This window comes from Xylona heveae (assembly GCF_001619985.1).
Source record: "Xylona heveae TC161 unplaced genomic scaffold L228scaffold_2, whole genome shotgun sequence".
In the NCBI taxonomy this organism is placed as follows: domain Eukaryota; kingdom Fungi; phylum Ascomycota; class Xylonomycetes; order Xylonales; family Xylonaceae; genus Xylona; species Xylona heveae.
Genome location: NW_017264194.1, coordinates 845,583 through 864,943, shown reverse-complemented (window position 1 = coordinate 864,943; position 19,361 = coordinate 845,583). Strand labels below are relative to the sequence as shown.

At 48.0% G+C, this 19,361-nt stretch overlaps 7 protein-coding genes across 7 annotated transcripts; 4 read left to right on the top strand and 3 right to left on the bottom strand.

The window, feature by feature from the left end:
- Positions 1–807: 807 nt before the first annotated feature.
- On the top strand, positions 808–2,916 carry L228DRAFT_243888 (hypothetical protein). The gene is made up of 2 exons (XM_018331794.1): positions 808–1,343; positions 1,500–2,916. The coding sequence occupies exons 1-2, from the start codon at positions 1,121–1,123 to the stop codon at positions 2,630–2,632; spliced, it is 1,356 nt and encodes a 451-aa protein (XP_018190655.1). The 5' UTR covers positions 808–1,120; the 3' UTR covers positions 2,633–2,916.
- A 92-nt stretch (positions 2,917–3,008) lies between these two features.
- Positions 3,009–5,586, top strand: L228DRAFT_61992 (hypothetical protein). Its single transcript, XM_018336773.1, has 2 exons — positions 3,009–3,146; positions 3,213–5,586. Exon 2 carries the CDS (start codon positions 3,308–3,310, stop codon positions 5,282–5,284), a length of 1,977 nt encoding a protein of 658 aa, XP_018190654.1. The 5' UTR covers positions 3,009–3,146; positions 3,213–3,307; the 3' UTR covers positions 5,285–5,586.
- Positions 5,587–5,887: 301 nt separating this feature from the next.
- L228DRAFT_243886 (RNA polymerase subunit) lies at positions 5,888–7,300 on the bottom strand. Its single transcript, XM_018331793.1, has 3 exons — positions 7,029–7,300; positions 6,878–6,960; positions 5,888–6,703 (listed from the first exon to the last, which is right to left on the bottom strand). Exons 1-3 carry the CDS (start codon positions 7,128–7,130, stop codon positions 6,178–6,180), a joined length of 711 nt encoding a protein of 236 aa, XP_018190653.1. The 5' UTR covers positions 7,131–7,300; the 3' UTR covers positions 5,888–6,177.
- A 113-nt stretch (positions 7,301–7,413) lies between these two features.
- On the top strand, positions 7,414–9,418 carry L228DRAFT_61957 (nuclear segregation protein). The gene is made up of 3 exons (XM_018336771.1): positions 7,414–7,701; positions 7,848–9,008; positions 9,071–9,418. Exons 1-3 carry the CDS (start codon positions 7,549–7,551, stop codon positions 9,314–9,316), a joined length of 1,560 nt encoding a protein of 519 aa, XP_018190652.1. The 5' UTR covers positions 7,414–7,548; the 3' UTR covers positions 9,317–9,418.
- Positions 9,419–10,523, top strand: L228DRAFT_61958 (hypothetical protein). Its single transcript, XM_018336772.1, has one exon. It carries the CDS (start codon positions 9,520–9,522, stop codon positions 10,162–10,164), a length of 645 nt encoding a protein of 214 aa, XP_018190651.1. The 5' UTR covers positions 9,419–9,519; the 3' UTR covers positions 10,165–10,523.
- L228DRAFT_258563 (hypothetical protein) lies at positions 10,497–12,996 on the bottom strand. The gene is made up of 3 exons (XM_018334094.1): positions 11,929–12,996; positions 11,445–11,827; positions 10,497–11,311 (listed from the first exon to the last, which is right to left on the bottom strand). The coding sequence occupies exons 1-3, from the start codon at positions 12,656–12,658 to the stop codon at positions 10,844–10,846; spliced, it is 1,581 nt and encodes a 526-aa protein (XP_018190650.1). The 5' UTR covers positions 12,659–12,996; the 3' UTR covers positions 10,497–10,843.
- Positions 12,997–13,308: 312 nt separating this feature from the next.
- L228DRAFT_274586 (hypothetical protein) lies at positions 13,309–14,046 on the bottom strand (the record flags this gene model as incomplete). Its single annotated transcript, XM_018335606.1, has 2 exons — positions 13,309–13,898; positions 13,977–14,046. The coding sequence occupies 2 exons, from the start codon at positions 14,044–14,046 to the stop codon at positions 13,528–13,530; spliced, it is 441 nt and encodes a 146-aa protein (XP_018190649.1). The 3' UTR covers positions 13,309–13,527.
- Between the last annotated feature and the right edge of the window lie 5,315 nt (positions 14,047–19,361).

The window sequence follows — 19,361 nt, the reverse complement described above, 5'->3', positions numbered from 1 at the left end:
TTGACAATGCTGGCTCTGAACCGATTATTATCACATGCTCATGCCAAGATATGCAATGGTATATGTATATCTCGTGCAGGAGCCCCGAATGTGTTTACCCAACGATTAGCAAGCCGAATTCCGGTCTCTACATCCCTGTGCAGATACAAAACGTCATCTTTACGCTTCCACGCAAGCGTTCATGTTTGCCCTACCTCTTCCGACAAGCTATGGCTCGCATTGAACAACATCTCTCAAGGATTGCTGTAATGACATTTTATTGTCGAACGGCTTATATTATACATATATTGTACGATGAGACCAGGGTTCTTTGTGGTTATTCGGCTTTTTGACGTCTTGCTACCAAGAAGGACTTTCATAGCTTCTTTGTCTCTGGCTGTTGCTAATACAAGTACATGCCTGATTCTTTCTTCCGCCATCCTTTGGCACCAATCGCTTGATTCTCATCTGTGCACTTGTGTCTCAGAGGGTGCCACCAAAATCCCATGCATACTTGATTTCCCGCAATGGCTTGCTTTCATGCTTTCTTGCTTCGCTTACTGATCACTTTGTGTTCCCTGAAGCCCCTAATAGTAATGCGAGTATGGTGTGGGTGCCACTGTCACAATGCGGGGTTGAAGGGAGCCCTCGAGGCTGAGGCTTTGTTGACCGTCAGGGTTGGGCTGAAAGGTAGGGTCACGGCTGGATAATTATGCGCGACTAAGTCTAGCTGGCCGGAAGGTAGTTGATACGTTGTGGCAAGAAAAATATTAGGTCTTGGAACACCTGGTCGATCTGCTGCTTAACTGGTGAACTATACTGGATCGAAGTCACGAAATTTGCTCCCGACAGTCTGTCACCAGAATAAGCCTCCGGCTGCTTCGTTGCTCGGTATCTGTCTCCCAGCCCGAGCTGGATTGGGGCGGCTTTGACACGAGCAGAGCATCAAGACCCAACGGGCGAGGGAGGCACGAAAGCGTTTTCTTTGTTGGCTCTTCTTCCGGAGAAGATATACGAAGAAAAAGTAACGGAACTCAAGTTCTGGTTGACGCCAAGCCACTGGAGAGGAAACTGCACCTCGAAACGGATCTCCTAAGCCGTGCGACGCGCAAAGATCAGAGTCTCCATCGCAAGTCGCAAAATGACCAATCCTACCAAATTGGGAATCTTCGAGCAGCCCGTGGTGATCTATGAAGCTTTCCAGGTGTTGAAGAGGGATACGTGCGCAAAGGGATTGTATCTTTGCAGCAATGGTGGCTGCTGTCCGGATGGGCGAGCCTGTGGTATTACGGATTGCCCTTTGACTTCGACGACTTCAGCCTGCAGCGAAGCGGGCTATACGGTCTGCGATATTGTATATGGAGGTTTGTACTGATAGTGCTTCGTGTTTCGTCCATTGATCGCGTTTTGAATTTGTTTCTTATATTGGTGATTTGCATCCCTGTATCACTGCCAAAAGAAAGCTCCATTCTTTTCTTTTCTTTTATCGCACGTTGGCACTGACTCAATGTATAAAACAGGTGGTTGCTGCCCTTCAGGTTTTGCGTGTGCCAGAAACGAATGTATTCCGCCATCTGGCTATACCATAACATCAGACAATTGCAGCAGCGGCTCGAGGCTTTGTGGGGCCCAGTTTGGTTACGGATGTTGTAGGAATGACCTTGACTGCGGAGTTTCTACCTGCTATCCCAGGACAACTTCCACGATCGTAGCCACTATAACTATCACGACCACGGATTCTCAATCCTCGCCAACCACGGAGCTCAGAGTCGTAACGTCAGTATATAAGCCGGGAACCGCTCCCACAGCAACTGTAAGCTCAACCGCAGGTGTTGTAACAAAGGTGTCCGCAATCCCAAGTACAACTGCTGTTCCAAAGAGCTCTGCACATGCCAGTGGCTCTTCTGGATTGTCTAAAGGGATAACAGGCGCGGTTATTGGCGGGGCAATTCTTCTTCTGCTTATCGCGGTGGTTGTGAGCTTCTTCGTCTGCCGAAGACTGAATCTCATAGTTCGTAGGAGCAAAGCTTCTCAAGCATCGCAGCGTCATCCTGGCGATGGGCACTTTCCTCCTCAATCGTCGACTGCCACGCCATTTCAAGATAACCAGGCAATGTATGCTTCACCGGGGCCAGCAGGCTATTATGCTCCAGTCCCAACCGCGGAGGCTCCGGCAAATGTCCATCCACAACAGGTGCAAGATCCCCGCGCAAATCCGCCATACAATTATGCTCGTCCGAAGCCTACTCCAGACCAGAGCTCCTGGCACGGCCGACATCACTCAGGTGATTCTGGCTTCTCTGATATCTCTTCCTCTCCCCATGGCCGCACTCGATCTCATGACTCTGCAGTATCCGCCATTGGCGGGTATGAGAATTCGGAAGAACACGGCTATCCGAAGCATCACAGCGTCGACTCAAACGTGAGCCATGAACTGGATGACACAGGCAGGAGGGGCATATTCTCGTGGCCGTCTAGACAGCGTTTCCAAGCGGTGAGACTAGATATGAAAATTCCGCCGTTCCACAGGAAAGAAATCCAACAAGGCGTTCAACATGACAGCCTTTGGGAAAGGAAAAGGCTTGCCTCAGTAGAGGAGGGCAGTGCTAGCCAAATTCTGCTCGAATCGATCCCGCCTCACCAGCCACGATAATTGAAATTCACTTTGAAGTACACCGGATAGCTTCGCTTGGGATTGCTAGTATGGACAGGATCTTATAGCATGTGGTATGAAATCGATCTTCATTTTGAATGCTGTTGAATTTTACATGTATTTGTTCATATGTGCAATGGGTTTCTCCCGTATAGTTTTTTTTTTTGATATTGTCTTCAACTCTGGCGCTGCTGGTAATGCTGACGCTCAGGCTCAGTTGCCTTCCTTTCATGAGGCCATTTCTAGAAACAGTGAATCAGAACCTACTTTCCCTAGCCCCGACTTAATTGACGTTAGCGAATTGGATATTGCCGTTCTGCTTTCCTGGTGGCTGGCCTTGCGTGAGGCTGGTATTGATCCTATTCAGGCATCAGTTGAACAATAGCAAACCCCAGCCTCTTCGACTATTCAGGCCATCTGCTACCTTATAAAAGGCAGCTCCCCCGACCTTCGTTCTTACCTTCGTTACAGATATTTCGTTTCAAGCTTGTTTCGACTTGAGGTCTCTGCAAAGGTATGTAGGAGCTCCCCAACTCATCGCACTTTCTCGATTCGGGTCTTGCTAACTTATCATACTCAGCTCCACCTCAACTGTATCCATCAAGCTCACGGCATATCTATCATACACATCAGCCATTAGCAAATACTGCAAGCAACATACCTTGGTCCTTCTCAATGTGGGCTTCAACCATGTTGTCACCAGATTCTCCTGGCTCTCAGAGCATGGGATTACCCCTTGTTCTGCCAATGAATCACCAACATCTGCTTCAAACCGGGCTCGGACGCGCCGCAAGCTCAGCTCCGTTCAACCAATCCGGCCATTGCCAGCCAGAACACACTTTGTTTTATCAGTCTCTTTCTCCTTCAACTGACGATACTCCGTCTAATAACGATGCAATTTTGCGTCCACTTTCCGCTGATCATCCACTTATGGTTGAATTGCGGGAAGTGCGCCACTTTCAAACTCAGCTTCGACGCGTGTATTTCGAATCCGTGTTCGATCTCAAAGAGCGCGGCTATGACAAGAAGCATTTCGAAGACGAGCTCGCTACTTTTGAATTTCTTCATGCTGAATCGGAGCAAAATATCATTGACTTAAGCGGCCAGATCAAGCTCGCTGAATTGGGCTACGCCTGGAATCCTTTGCAGCCATATGGCCATCCATTGGCAAAAGTGCCACTAGGTGGAATGAGACGTGATTCTGAAGTATCTGAGTCTTCCGATGAGAACGTACAAGAGTCTTTACATGAGACTAGAGTTTTCAGAGGACATGACAGAACTCTTGCGAGCCAGTCACATCGGTTCAGCCCGTACTCAAGAAGCACTCGCCACGGCAGCAGCAAACAAAACACCAAGAGCCCCAAGGACGAACCTGTGATTTGGAACGATTCCGAAGAAGAGATCGCTCTTGAACGTTGGTTGCTCACAATGGGCATGCACAATGGCGAGACCTCTCCTTCTCCGTTCAAACTTGAACCTGGACGAAAGACTGGTATTACTGTTTTCAAGAAAGAGTCTCAGGGATGCAAGGAGGAGAAAGACGATGGATACTCTGCCTCTGATGAGCGCGACGACTTCAAGTATCACTCTGGACAGCTTTCTGGGGGAAAGAATCCTCACCATCATGGCAAGATTAGAAATTCCAAATGGACCAAGACTATTGGACGCCGCACTCCAGCTTCAGTGAGCATATCCAAACGCCTCAATCGAGTCCAGAAGTCCAAATCATCCAAGCGTATGTCCAACAAATACAGCAACACAACCGGACTCGGCAGCTATAACTTCCGCAGCGGTAGCAACAAATCCGGTTATTACCGTCGCAGTCGCAGCCCGCCTAGAGACCGTTGCGAGCGATGGGAATCATACTCAGAAGAGAGCAATTCTCCTGTACCCGTTTCCTCTTCCAACTTCCCTCACAGACGGGCAGAACCTTCTTCGCCAGTCTATCTCGCCACTCCGCTTCGATATCCTCCCAGTTTTGTCGGACATGAAAGCTACCCCCCAGACTTGCCCTTGAATCTTAATCGGCCCAGTCTAGTCGAAGAACGACAGCAGCAAGAACAAGCGGAGCAAGAACGGCTTGAGGAGCAGATGCAGGAGGAGCACGATAATTACACTCACTTTATGGACTTTGGTGAGGCGCCTAACAGTGGCAACCCCCTGACAGCTCAACCTGGAGTCATGCGGTACAGTGAAGAAAGAGAGGCCGACGCCGACGCCATGAAGAGAATGATCAAAGCAGAGCAGGAGGTGTTTACTGAACTGGTTAGTTCTTCTTCTCTCTCTGACCGCATGATTCTCGAGCAAGGTCTTTTCGTCAGCAGCCACCCGACCGCTCAGCGCGACTTGTCCGCTAGAAACACGTCTTCCTCCTCCTCGTCGCGTCGTCGGGGCGTTTACTCCTCCAACCCTTGCGATCGAGGCTCCGACTTTGAGAGACGCAAGAACGAAGAGCTCGATTACTACAATTCTTTGGTCCGCTCTTCTCCCCCGCTGACTGAGCGCCGTCCCAACAATTACACTTTCTACACCGACCTTGTGCACCGCCCCCGCCCAGACTTCTGCACCTCAGCTAGCTATCTTCCTTATATGAACCCTACTCCTACCATTAAGGTTGAGGAGGATGACGACGATGATATGTCCGACCTTTAGACAGCTCTCAAGCAATACTTGGCGTGTCTCAGTTCCTGAACACCCTCTCTGGATACAATCCTGCTATCCCTTGGTTAGTTTCCGCGATTGCCGCTGGATACAAACTTGACCGATGACCGATCCGAACACGATTAGATTTCATAACTCTTTCTTCTTTTGTTTTGCTTTTTTGCGCATCCTTTTATTGTTTGCGGATCCTTCTATTGTTTTTTCGGATCCATCTTTGTACTACGCGCGCAATGCCTGTCCGTTCTCAAGGGCATCGACTTTAAATATCACTTAGTATTTGCTCCATTAGCTCCATTAGCTCCATTAGCTTTCGTCCAATAAATATTCTCGTTTATCCATTTTTCTTGGTATCTCCAATTACAAATTACGTATATTGTACACTTAAGACGCCATACGCTTTGTTACTTTGCGACAGTACCTACCATTGTAAGCATGCTGGTTACCAGCGCCGTTGACCTGAATATAGAATCCATTGTCGGTCCATTTCAGAGGTCTGTAAACATGCATGAATGGTTTCTTAGGGGCTCTACGGCAGAATTGTAGCCATAGTTTGTCACACACAGGAAACTGTGAACCACCATACGACTTTTAGACGAAAGTAAATTGTATCTGTAATGGCACTGAAGATGATAGTGTCGTTGATATGATGAGGATAGTGAAATAATGAGATAGAAAAAGAAAAAGGAAGGAAATAAGTCAAACACCCCATAACGCCTCGAAACGCGCAAGTTTTTGTGTCTTTGCCCGACAATGAAAACATTACTCTCTTAGCGCTTTTGATCCAATCATCCAATCCACACTCTCCCCCCATCCCCCCATCCCCCTCCTCCCCTCCGGCGGCCCGGCCCCCCAACCCAAAAGACTTTCAGGCTTGAAATCTAAATCTAGATTGCCCACCGGTAACTAGCATACCGACCTGCCGTTTCAGACTTGCGGATAATCTTGACGACCTGACCTCTTCGGAGGCCGAGATAGCGCGCCACGGGATCGCCGACCTGGATGCGGGGAAGCTGAGTCTCCTTCAGCCGGTAACGTTGCAGGAGAGCGGCCTTTTCGGCCTTGCTGAGCAGGACATGTTTGGGGACGAGTTCGTGGTGCGTAATGTTGACGAGCAGATCCTGCTCGAGAAAGGTCTCCATGATGGCGGGCAGCACGGTGGGGATAATCTTCAGCGCGGCGGGGGTGATGGACACGGCGGTGATCAGGATGCCCGTCATGTAGTTGTGCTCGGCAATGTGGTGGGCAAACGTCCGCATCTGCTTGATGCCCACGTTCGAGTCGCCGTTGAATTCGACCCAGATGGTGCCGATTGCTGGAGGGGGCGGGTTCGGGTTTTGAGGCGTAGCGGGCGTGGAGTACTTTTCGAGCATGGCTTGCGAAGGGCGGGCGGAAAAGGTCATTTTCTTGCGACTTTGGGGATTGTCAGCTTATTTTTCTAACAGAGCCGTCCTTTTTGCTTTTTGTTCTTTCTGTCCGCACAATGATGCCCGTAATTTCCAGGATTCCAGGATCTGGAAATATCGGCTTGTGACAAGAGGGCGGAGAGCTTGTTTTGAAGAGATCAAATCAAATAAGGCGCCTTACTCGGGGAATCCGTCCACACCGGCATATTGTCTCCGAAAGTCGTCGAGCGAGATGCGCAGTTCTTCTTCAGCCAGCTCATAGCCCTGCACAAAAAAGGGAGAGTTAATATGATAGAGCTCTATAATGTTCCCATAGCGTCATTCAAACATACTCGGTCGTGGACCATCTCATGAACAGTTCGCCATGCGCGCCAGAGCCGGGTCAGTTCGCGCTCAGCATCCTCAACCTGTCTCGCTTCCTGATCGCCGGACATTGTGTCTGTATTGATTTGCCGGTCCGAGAGGTTGGGAACACGTGCTGAATGAGGCGATGCGCTGCGTGGAAAAAACAGGGAAGGGACAAAAAACGGAACACCTTTTTTTGGTGATAATGTGAGGATCAAGATGGGAAGTTTCACAGAAAGATTCCGATTCGCAGAATTGCCTGTTTGGGTGTTAGCGTGGAGATCAATTGTAGGGCGACCGGGGGCGACCAATAACACATTGGAAAGTGACAGATTCTCAGGGCGAAATGGACAAGGCGAGAAATTCCCCACAGAAATTATAATCTGAACTGTTATTTATCCACTCCATCCACTCCCACCACGGATCTTACAGCCGGACTCCTGAGAGTTTGAGCATTCCTCCTCGAGAGAGCTATCCCTTTGTTCTCTTTCTTGTCATCCTTCGACCATGGCCGACGTCGCAACGCCCCCGGCCGCCTCGCCGAGTCCTGCAAAGGACACCAAAGCCCCCAAGGTCAAGCCCGAGAGGCCTGACGAGGAGGCCTACAAGGTCAACCTGTCCAAGGCTGAGGCTGCGCACAAGCAGGCTCAGGAGAAGCTGGTGAGATTACCTAGGTTTCCATGATTGTCTGGGTCACCTTGGAAAGAACTGCTGTCATGTTCAGCAAATGTGGTTTTCCGAGAAATGACTCGATCATGGACTGTGTGACTCGAAAAAGGAGCATTGAATGCTGACGTGCAAATCAGAACGCCATCAAGTCCAAGATTGAACTTGCTCAGCCCCCAAGCAAGGACTCCCCCGTCGCCAAGCGCCAGCAAGAGCTCCGTGGTGAGCTCTCCAACATTCGCCAGCAGCAGCAGGGCCTGAAGTCATCCAAGGGCAACCTTCAAGAGAAGATCAAGTCGCTCGATGCCACCCTCAAGTCACGCATTGCCGAGCAGAAGGCTGCCAAGGGCCGTGTCAATTTCAAGAATGTCGAGGAGATTGACCGTGAGATTCAGAGTCTCGAGAAGCAGGTCGACAGCGGTACCATGAGGCTCGTTGATGAGAAGAAGGCTCTGGCGGACATCTCCAGCCTGCGGAAACAGCGCAAGGGCTTTGCCGGCTTCGATGAAGCTCAGAAGGGCATTGATGACATCAAGGGCCAGATTGCTGAGCTCCGCAAGGGTCTTGATGACCCCGAGGCCAAGGCTCTCAGCGAGAAGTACTCGACCATTGCCAAGGAGCTCGACGAGATCAAGGCCAACCAGAACGAGGCCTACAAGAACCTCAACGCGCTCCGTGACGAGCGGACCAAGCTCCACGCTGAGCAGCAGGAGAAGTACACTGCTCTTCGCGCCGTCAAGGACCAGTACTATCAGCAAAAGAAGGCCTTTGCCGACTACGAGCACGAGGCCTACCGGCAACGCAAGGAGAAGCAGAAGGCCGAGCGGGACGCTTATGAGAAGGAGAAGCGGAGAAAGGTTGCTGAGCGCAAGCTCGAGGAGGCCAGTGAGCCTGCTTACCTCGACGAGATTCTGTCCGCCGAGGGTCTCATCCGCTACTTTGACCCCTCATCTGTCGGCACCCAAACTGCTGCTGGCCCTGGCAAGTTTGCTGCTCAGGCCCAGCGTACTGTTGACGACAGTGGCATCAAGGGTACTGCTCTCGTGAAGAAGGATGACCGTGAGGACACCTACTTTGCCGGCACTGGCGGAAAGAAGGGTAAGAAGGGCAAGAAGGGCAACAACGGGTCCTCGCCCGCCCCCGCCGCCGACAAGCTCAACCTCAGCATTGGTATCATTGAGGAGTTTAGCAAGATCAACGTCGACCCGCCCATGAGCCAGTCTGACGTTGCTGGCGTCGTCGAGAAGCTCAAGGAGAAGCTCGACCACTGGAAGAAGGACCAGGAGCGCAAGACCAAGGAGGTATGCTCGACTAGAATATCCAAGATCGATGTTTGTTGAAATGCTGCTAACCTTGAATATAGAACGTTGAAAAGGCCAAGAAGGAAATCGAGAAGATTGAGGCCGAGGCTCAGGAGGCTAAGGCGGCCAAGGATGCATCCGACAACAACAACCGCCGCTCCAAGGACGGCGCCAAGAAGCCCGCGCAGAAGAACCAGGCCGTCAATGGTGACGTTTCTCCTCGGGCCGAAGTTGCCCAGGAGAAGGACGCCGTCGCCGACGCCGCCAAGGAGCTCAAGGAGGCTTCCATTGAAGACAAGACTCAGTAAACAGATGCATTACACCGACAAAAAAAACACTACAGGGCGCGGTTGGAAGATGATTGCATGTATGCATACCACGGCGGAGAATGTGCGCCTTCTTTTTTTGAATTAGAATGTTCCAAAGCGCATACAGGATAGCGAGAGCTGTTGTTCGATTGTTCGATTCTTTTGCATTAGAAAACGAAAAAGGGGGGGGGGGGAAGTAGGAGATGGAGAAAAAGCATATGTATTATCATCATCATCATACTGCTGCTGCTTTTTTTTTCCCTTCTTCTTTCTGTTGCCGATGCATTGCCTGTCAGTGCTTGTCACCATTAGAAGATTTTGTTTTTCTTCTGATGGGGTTTTGCATTGAACTTTTTGTTTCTTCGGAGGCTGTTATGTTGCTGGTTCTTGCGAGCTATGGCTTAAGCTGCTCCTACCTGGTTCTTTTTTGGCTCTCCCCCAAAAAGTTCTCTGTCTCTTTTCTCGCCCATACCTTTTTTTTCTCTTCCTCTTTTCTTGTCTTGTCTTGCCTTTGTCTTGAACCTGTGTTTTTTCTTTTTTCTTGTCTTCGTCTACTTGTCTACTTATTATTACTATTATTATATCACTACCTTTTTTCTCCTCTCTCTATCTCTCACCCTCTCACCCTCTCTACCTTCATCTGCGACATGTTATTTCTTGTCTCCCTAAAAGAGAGTAATGATTTTCCCATCATTGCACAACTTTCTCCTTTGCCATCCATGTCTGGCCCAATTTTTTTACTCTACTCTACTCTACTCTTCCGCAATATAACTCTTGTATCTCTTGGCTACTATCTCTCCGCTCTACTCCGCTCTGATCCTTTCAATTCAGCCAGTCATATTCTCTGACCCCGAATCTTTCATGCACTTGGTCTTGGTCTTACTCTTAGTATTGGTGCTAGCTCCATTTAATGTCTTCAATTGAACTCTACCGATAGAGAAGATATTGGAATCTAAAAAGGCATGCTTATTTGACCAGTATTTCTTTTTCCCTTTTCCCTTTTCCCTTTTCCCTTTTCCTTTTCCCCTTTTTTTTAAACTAAAGAAAAATGTCATTCGTGTCATTTGTGCAGCGTGCTCTTTTAGCTTTTGAGCCCCCATCTCATGCCAGTCTCTTTTTCATAATTCATAATACGTTCTACATAAAAATTTTTTCTTTTTTTTTTTTTTTTTTTACCGTAGTGGCTATATATATTATTTCATTTCATCTTGATTTTTACCTCTGTCTAGTATTGTCCTCTTTGACCTCTGTCTAATATTGTCCGGGGTCCCCTTGAAATTGAAATGAGTGTAGAAGAATCATTGAGTACCCTAGGTAGTTTTATTGTGAGATTCACGTAACTAGGTATTCCGTACTCGCGCGGCGCGCCTTTACTATGCCATTTATGCCCAAATGCCAATAGATGGTTATATAATGGCAAAGAGATTACTTTATCTTGTCCTTACCTTCCTTTCTTTTCCTTTCCTTTCTTCCCAACCCTCCCTCCCCCTTTTTCTCCCTGGTTCCTCGTCCCGGCCGGGCCCCCGCTCAATCAGTCTCATCGGAGGGCAACCGCACCTTACATCCCAACGGTCCTTCAATATCCGCAAACACCGCAGTCGCATCCGTGGCATAGGTCTGTTCAAAGACCGTATTCTGCGCAAGGAGCATCGCAGCAAGCGAACCGCCGAGGGTAGTGAAGATCCAGGAGCCGACATCTCCCGGTTCTGAGAAATTCTGAAAATGCTTGCCGTGACCAACGTAGCATCGCTGCTCGACCACCGACTTTGTCATCGAGGAGGAGATTAATGACTGTGATTGCAGTGGCAGTGGCAGTGGCAGTGGCAGCCTAATTACCGAGCTGATCGGGTTTACTGTACCCCTTGTGGTACGTGTGGACCGTCCATATTTCATAACAACTTCACCTGGCTTAAATTTTGCGATTCCACTGATGTCTTCGCGGTCGAATACATAGGAGGAATGGCGTGGGTATTCTTGAAAGAGTCTTGAGGGGAACTATATCGTGTTAATTGTCAGTCTTATAGAAGGCTTGTATAGCGTCTTTCAAAAAAGATAAAAAGAAATAAAATAAAAAATAAAAGAGAGAGAGAGAGAGAGAGAAAAGAAAAATCAAGACAAAAAAAAATACCTTATTTGGGATTGTGGGGATCCTGTTCCTATTCGGATCGCATTCGACAAGCGCCCAGTCAATGCTGAATCCGGAAGACGCATAGACTTGTCCAAAACTGCAGTCGAAATCTTGAACCTGCTCAATTGAATCTGTGGCTTCGGCTGCAAATTTTTCGAGCAGGCGTATTCTTCTCAGCTGCGAGTGAGGTGTGGTTGTGGCTCCTGTCTCGTGTTCTGTAACTTCTGTTTCTTTGAGGGTGTTTTTAATCTTCCGCGCCTGTTCGAGATACCGTTTACTGTCGTCACGCTGTTGTTGCATTGCGTCGCGGTGGTCTGAAAGAGAAGGGATATTGGCTAGTGGCTTGTCTGGGTCGTTTGGCTTGACAGCTGGGTTATCAGGACCTTTTGCAGACTGTCAGTCACGAAAATTGAAATAAGGGAAATTGAGAATTGTATCACGAAGGTTCGAAATCGTCTCTTGAGAGTGAACGAAAAAGACATACCCACAGCAACATGATGGCTCGTCATCGCCAGAACCTTTTCCTTTCCATTTATCGTCACGACAACATACCCGCCGAGCGAACCCGCAACAGCTCCCTGTGATGATGATGACGCCTCCTCGCCCGTGGCTCTAGGTACACGACCAATGCTGCTGCCAATTTCACAGGAAGTCTGACATAAATCCATTAAACTGTCCCAAAAGGAACCCTCCTCTTTCTCATTCGCCACAACGACAGTTCCATTGACGACAAGCACGTCGATATCTTTGAGGTCCCGGGCCAGGCATTCCTCTCGGATTGAGCGTGAAATGGTCTCCCAGACTGGAGAATCCGCTTCTGATTCCACAGTGATGATGATCGTGACGAGATTACGTGAAAGCTCGCGGTCAAAGTATCCGCATCTCAACACGTCAATTGCGACCCATGTGGTCTGATCGCGTATTGAGTCGAGGACGTATTCCTTGAGCCCGGCATGCCAAGCTTCCACGATAGGATGGGCTTCCGAAATAGTGAATACGCGGCGTAAAGCAATGTTAATTGGGTCGATTTGGCTATAGCGTGGATCTGGGCTGGCGGGTTTGTTGCTGGCAAGTGTTGATAGCCCGGTCATGGTGGTGATGTGGGATACACAAGTGTCGAACGTTTCGGTGGAACAGACGATATCGTTGCTATTGGAGTGGGCAGTGTTCTCTTTTGTCCCACCGTCAACAGGAAGGTGTTCCTGGTCAGACATGACGGAGGATGATTTTCAGGGTGTCGAAACGCCCTAGGTGAGTGAGAAACGAGAAGTGATGAAAATGTGTTTGAAATTTGACCGCAGGAAGCGAGGAAAAGAGGGTGAAAGTAGATTGTCGAATTTTAGTTGAGGTGTTTCGATAAGTTGAATTTTCAGGGAATAAGTAATGGAAACGTGTTCAAAGGGCAGTGAGTAGGTGATTTGTGATTTGTGTGATGAGCATGTAGTAGCTTTGCGAGACAATACAATTCTACGACAAGAGGCAGGATATTTCTTCCAAACAGAAGGAAAGCAATGTTAATAGTTGTCTCTTTAAGTTGAACAAGTAAAGGCCGCTGCTCAAAATTGAGGATTTGTATGTGATTTCAAAATGGACAAGCATAGTTTTACTGACAACAATGTCAATGTAAGATGGCAGGTCTAGATTAGGGTTAGTTCTGATCCCAATTTTGAACCATTAATTAGTCCAGATGAAGGCTTACATGGTTGCACCTGTAATAGGGCATTTTAATCCTTTATTGTTTTTAGTTCTCATTGACCTTCAAGTAATAATGGATGTTCTAATTAGAAACCACAAGGTGAGTTGAGCAGGATCGACCGTTGACCGGTGATTCTGCTGTAAGCATGTGCTGTTCAGTGTATGTAAATGGTTGGTGATTCCTGTTGAAAATCTGGATCCTGAGGGAAATAGACCTTCATGTTGCTGAAGTGGATTTTTCTTTCTTGTCTATTTGGTAGCCCAACGCTATATAAAGGCTAAACCATTCCCAAGACTTCATTTGGCAGAACCCTTGTCAACAACATGGGCTCTGACCATCATGGGTCTAATTTATTACCATAGTCCTTATCTAACGTGAAGTTGTGTACTAAGACCAGATCACCACTTGTGGTTTGGACCATATAGGGTTTTTGATCCTAGCCATACATGAAGTGTGGTCCATATACCCCATAGCTGCTAATTCTTGCAATTCCCATTGAGTGTCCTGGTGAAGGCATGCCAGATGTAGTGCATCGCCTTGAGAGGGAGAACCATTTGTAGACTGTGTGGCAGGCTGAAGGGTTCGATCCAAAGTGGGTTGATAGCCTAGCATTAGCTGTGTGGGCGTAAATCCATGGATCCGAATCAGTCTCGTGTTGATACTGATCGCGATGTCTGGCACAAACGTAGACCAAGCTGGGTTCCGCGTTTGCAGAAAACGAGCTCGGAGCTGGCTAACAATCAATTGGACTGTTCTAACTTAACGGGTGGTAGCATTTGCAATAGCTTATTCGACATTTCATGGATTGAAACAAGAAGAAAGAAAAATAAACTTACTTTGATGCTCTAGGGCTTTTGCTAGTCCAGGAATGAGAACCTGAATGGTTGAGGGTTTGCATTCTTCCATTTTTTTTCGATCTCGTCAATTTCTTTATCTAGGAATTGTACATGCTTGGATAGTGGACTCGAGTGAGAGTCCAGACCCAGCTTGCGTTTGATTGACTCTCTCGTTGGTATGGATGATATCCACACCGATGGTTCAATACAAAGGCAAAACACTCCAGACTGAGCAATATGACAGTGGTAGGCCGAATAATAATTGTGACTAGAGCTGAATCAACCTCGGAAACTGATTCCAAGAATCCAAGGCGAAGCCATAGGGGGCTTTTCATTGCCATTGTCGTCTTTCTAGATAGTTTTAGCAATTAGTACTGTTCTCGATCTCCTGTAAGGACGCAATTTTCTGAGCTATTGTGTGATCGGAGACAGCTTGCACAATGTCCTTTCTGTTTTGGCTATTTCAAATAATAGACGGTTCGATACTTCCAGATCTGGTCAAGTAGTGACCGTGAGTCAAACGAATCACGAAAGATGTATTTATGCGTGCCTTCCATTTCTCTTCAATAAAATAAGAAAAATAGTATAATTCAGCGTCTCGTTCAAGAAATCAAAGATACTTAGTTCAAGTTCATTTAATTTCTAGGACTACCGGGTAATGACCCAGCTGTGTTGCCAGGAATTTAACTGACTCCTGATGGCTACCAGTTATCATTGTTGTCTGAGAGTACTGAGTGAGGCGTCCTGAGGCTATGGTTCGGCCATCCACTACTGTAAGTGTTCGTGCTTATCAAGTTGGGCGAGTGGTAGCTGGTGCTGCTGAGCAAAGCTTCGTTCAATGAAGGCAAGGGGCCAAGGGCGGATGCGCCACTGTCAATTAAGGCATGGGTGAGAATTTCTTTAGAGTTGAAGACGAGTTTAATTGCTATAACCAAGTGGTCCACTGGTCCCCTTCTAAACTATCTTCCAGCGAGCTGAAGATGAGCGTAAAATGAGATGTTGGTTCGATAGAGCGACCAAAACAAAAGCACAATGCACAAAGCGAAGCAGACAGCGTCTAGGAGAAGATGATCTTGTATAGGTATATATATATACCTCTTCAACGATGAATGAGTCGAATGACCATGGAGATTCACGAGGGGTAGGAATACTGGTCTATTCACACAGGGTCACAATGTAGACACGAACTCAACTGATAGGGAAGCCTGTGAAGTGATCATTGAAGGAAATTCTCCCAAAAAATAAAATAAAATATTAAAAAAAAAATAATGAAAGGGATTCACCACCAACGTACGGGACACACATGGATCGTCGATTCGTTAGTTCATTGATTCATTACTCACGGAATAAAGCAGAGTAAGTATAGGACAGGAAACACAACGCGGGGCTCGACCATGCTGTCGATATTCGATTCTCGATTCTCGATTCGCAATGCCTTTCAGCTGATAATACGTATGGACTTTCACATGTGATAGAGAAATTGGCGGTTGGAGATGGAATGCAGCGGATGAAACGTCGAGAGAGCACCAGGCGTGGGGAGGGCAGTGTATGGGCGCGGCTTACGCAGTGTATTACAATACAGTTACAGTAAGAGTAAAGAACTGCGGGGTGATAAGTTTGATAATAGAATAATGTATTGGTTGGGATGGGACGGGACGCGATGAGATGGAATCGATCGATCGATCGATGGCAGAAGGTCAGACGGATAGATAGGTGACTGGATGACTGTACGGAGGTATGAATGATATAAATGATATGATGGGTGGGTGAACAAGTAGGTAGATGGAATGAGGAATGACTGGATGACTGGATGAATGGATGAATGGATCTGTGCGACTGTGACGCGAGTACCCCTTTCACTTCCCTATCGTATTAGGCAGTAAAGTAAGGTACCTAGGTAGGTAGGTAAAGGTAAGTGGTGAATCAGTTGCCCTGTGCGAAGGGAGTCAGGTCAAGTCAACTGATTTCCCATGGGGATTTAGATTTTCCGTGGGGGAGACGATCGGTTGGGTTGGGTGTGAAATATTTCGATATGAACTGGCAGTGCACCTGTTGTTAGTTAGCAGAGAAATGTACCGAGTAAGCAACACGTGCAAAATGGTCGTCCTGTCGTATGCAGGAGTAAAATAGGTAGATTGTTGACGGGAAACTTACGTACAGAATAACATATATCAGCTAAGACGCGTAATCATGCGAGCCCAGAAAAACGCGATATGAAATGGCGATGGTGATTGGAGTAAACAACACGATTACGGACTGTAAGCAACAGCTGATGCAAAAAAGTATGTGGTCATAATATCTATTCTATATGGCAACGTATATCTGCCATTTTCTATTGAATAAAACAAATACGCTTTTTCAACGCCAATCGCTATGAGCTAAACTTTGAACCAGAAGCAAGTTTGCTTGCGCTGTATGTCGTGATTCGAGGGGGGAAAAAAAAAAAAAAAAAAAAAAAAATAAAGGCCAAAGCCATTCAGCAGGCTGCAATGTACGTAATGTAAACAGGGGTATTCGTGTACTGTGAAAGGAAAATTAAAAGAATAAAATCGTTTCCATCCATCCGTCAAGAATGGTGTAATATACAAGAAATTAAAAAAGAAAAAGAAAATGGTGATGGTGATGCATCAAAGAAGAGATGAGATCGTAGATTCCAGCGACATGTTGCTGCGAGTGTTCTGCGATGAAGAGCAAAGAAGAGCATCCAGAAGACGGCGTGCCGAATGCGCAGCAATAGAATGTAATTGTTCAATAAATACTCCAGAGTATAATGTTGCTTGGTCGCAATAATGCCGCATCAGTTGATACAACCGTCGATATACCATAAGCCTGAGCCATCGAGTCGCCAACCGGCGCCGAGACTTATCCGATGGTTCGATGCACTCCGAGCGTTGGGCCTAGACCCGAGAGCCGAGAACCGATGTTTCACATTTCCGACCAGAAATTATTGTGTAGCAAGGGACGCAGCGAGAAAAAAGGTGAAACAAGAGCGGGTGGTTCTTTGGTGGTTAAGTGCATCGGTAGCATCGACCCTCTGTGGGTGCTATGGTTGTTCGGATAAAGTGTTTTGGAAACCAACGAAACATGGCCCAGGCCGAGATCGGCAAATCGGTCGTAACGTTACTCATACGAGCAGAAAAATCGAATACAGTAATGTTGTCGAGTTGAGATCGTTGTAAAAGATCCAGAGCTGTGATGATCATCATGCGATTCAGGTCCAGCCCGGTGGGGTCCGCTCGGGATCTGCGTCGCCGATGATCACTTTCCTTTTGGGGTAGTCGAAATGGTCCGAGTGGAGTTTGAAGGCGGTTGAGAGTCGTCTTTTGGGTTTTGTGGGGAGCAGTGTTGGAGAGAAACACCATGAATCTCTAGTGGTAACTAGGCGGTCCACCGCTCTCCCTTGGAAACATCCCACGTTGCACGCGGCATTGTTTAGCGTTTCAGGCCGACGAGGTCGGCGCAGCGACGGCAATAGTAGGAGTTGACACCGAATCGGACCATGCCATGAACGGGAACATCAATGTTCCAGGTGCATTGGCATCGTGAGCAGCGAGCCATTCCACTCAAAGACACTGCTGGAGAGACGGCCGCCGTTCGTGGTGGTGAGGCAATGACAGGCTTTGCCATCAGCTTTGTGCTGTGCGTAGCTGGTGAGAGCACTTTCGACGCCTCCATTGTTGATCGTAAATGATGATAGGCGATGGTGGTTAGACAATGAATCGTAATTTGTTTATTTTTGCTTCCAGAGCAATTTGGTCGATCAATGAAGTCGATCAATGAGGAGTGCGCCGCGAAGTTGGAAATATTCAGAAGAAGAAAGAAGTCGAGATGGAGTTGGCGTGTGGTTATATAAAAAGAGGCAATAAACACAAAAGATGCTTCGGCACAAAGTGTATGAGTGTTTACGCGTCTCGGGATGTCAGCGAGAGATAATTATGCAGGCTCGAACAAGGTTGGCGGATGCTGCGGAACTTGTGGGGGAGTTGGGATTTATTTTCGCAGTTGAGGAGTCCTAGGCGTGGCTGGCCGGTCCCGAGGCTGAGACCGAGGTGGGATTGTATCAGGGCCAAATGCATCGGCCGACCGACAGGGGACAAGTATTTTGATATGCTTCACCCAGGAACGACCAAATCGTTGCATGTGCGGGAGAGACAGGCATGAATCGGTGAAGAGAGGGAAGGGGGGAGATGAGGTGATGTTATGCGTTCTGGCCTTTACTACGGTAAGCTTCTCCAGGCCTACGAATGCTTCGTCTCATCGCCCCGCTAGTCATGATGATGATGCCAACGGGCATAAGAGTAGTACAGTTGCATTGCACCCAAGGTAAACTTCAAAGGCACGGGAAGGGGGGGAAACACAGCTAGAGTAGTGAGTGTGGACGCAAGCACAAGAAAAAGCCCGATCTCCACGGTGCACCAGGATCCGGAGCGCCCTGGTCGGGTCCAGGTAGGTCTTTGCAGGGGGTGGGTGGATTCGCAGTCAACGAACAAAGAGGCATCTGGGAGCGACAACAAAACCCTCAGTCATCTCATTGGTAGATGGACCTCAAGCATGTCGCCCAGAAAAGAACCTTCATAGTTCACCACCTGTTTTGGCCTCTCCGACGGTTGTGACTTCCAGGTCCCTTTGCGCCTTTCTGCCCTGTTTTCCTTTCGATGGGCGTCTCTGGGCGTCTCCAGTGGGGGGATTTGATGGGGTCAAACTACCCCTTCTCATGGGTTTTCGTCCTGTGGGGTTGTGGGAGTTGGCCTAGATTTGCCCTGGAAGAGTACCGAAAGGGAAAGCGGCAGAGGCCAAAAAGGAAACATGAAGAAAGAGGCGTGATGCTCCAAGCGTCTTGTCCATCTAGCAAAGGCCAAGTCTGCGGACGGATTCCGTGATGGTGTCAATTCACGTCACGTTGGCGCGGGTCCGTCCCCCTCCGGTGTTATACCAATGCAAGGTTTCGCATCAGTTTAATTCCAACCAAATTAAAAAAGTTATAATTCTACGTTTCATTTTTATGACCAAGGCAAGAGCCCTTGAAACAGAAAGGAATAGGTACTCTTGGCCATCTCCACTTCGGCCCTCAAAGAGCAGAGGATTTCTCTTGGCCCAACGGCTATCGCGAGCCTACTACGTATACCTCGTACAAAGACCCCCAAGCGGCCACGACAAGTGGCCTGAGTCAAGGGACAGTTGAGTCAAGGGACAGGGTTCGATTTCATTGAGTCTTACATGACTGCGAGGAACAGGAACAAAGAGGATACAGCTCTTTCCGAACGTCAGCGCGGCAATGACGCCAAAAGTGCTCGTGCGCCATTCTCTACAATAGAGGGCTTGACTCCTACATCGAGATTGCCCTGACCGTGCGCGCATGCGCTTGTCACCAAGAGGGCTTAAAGA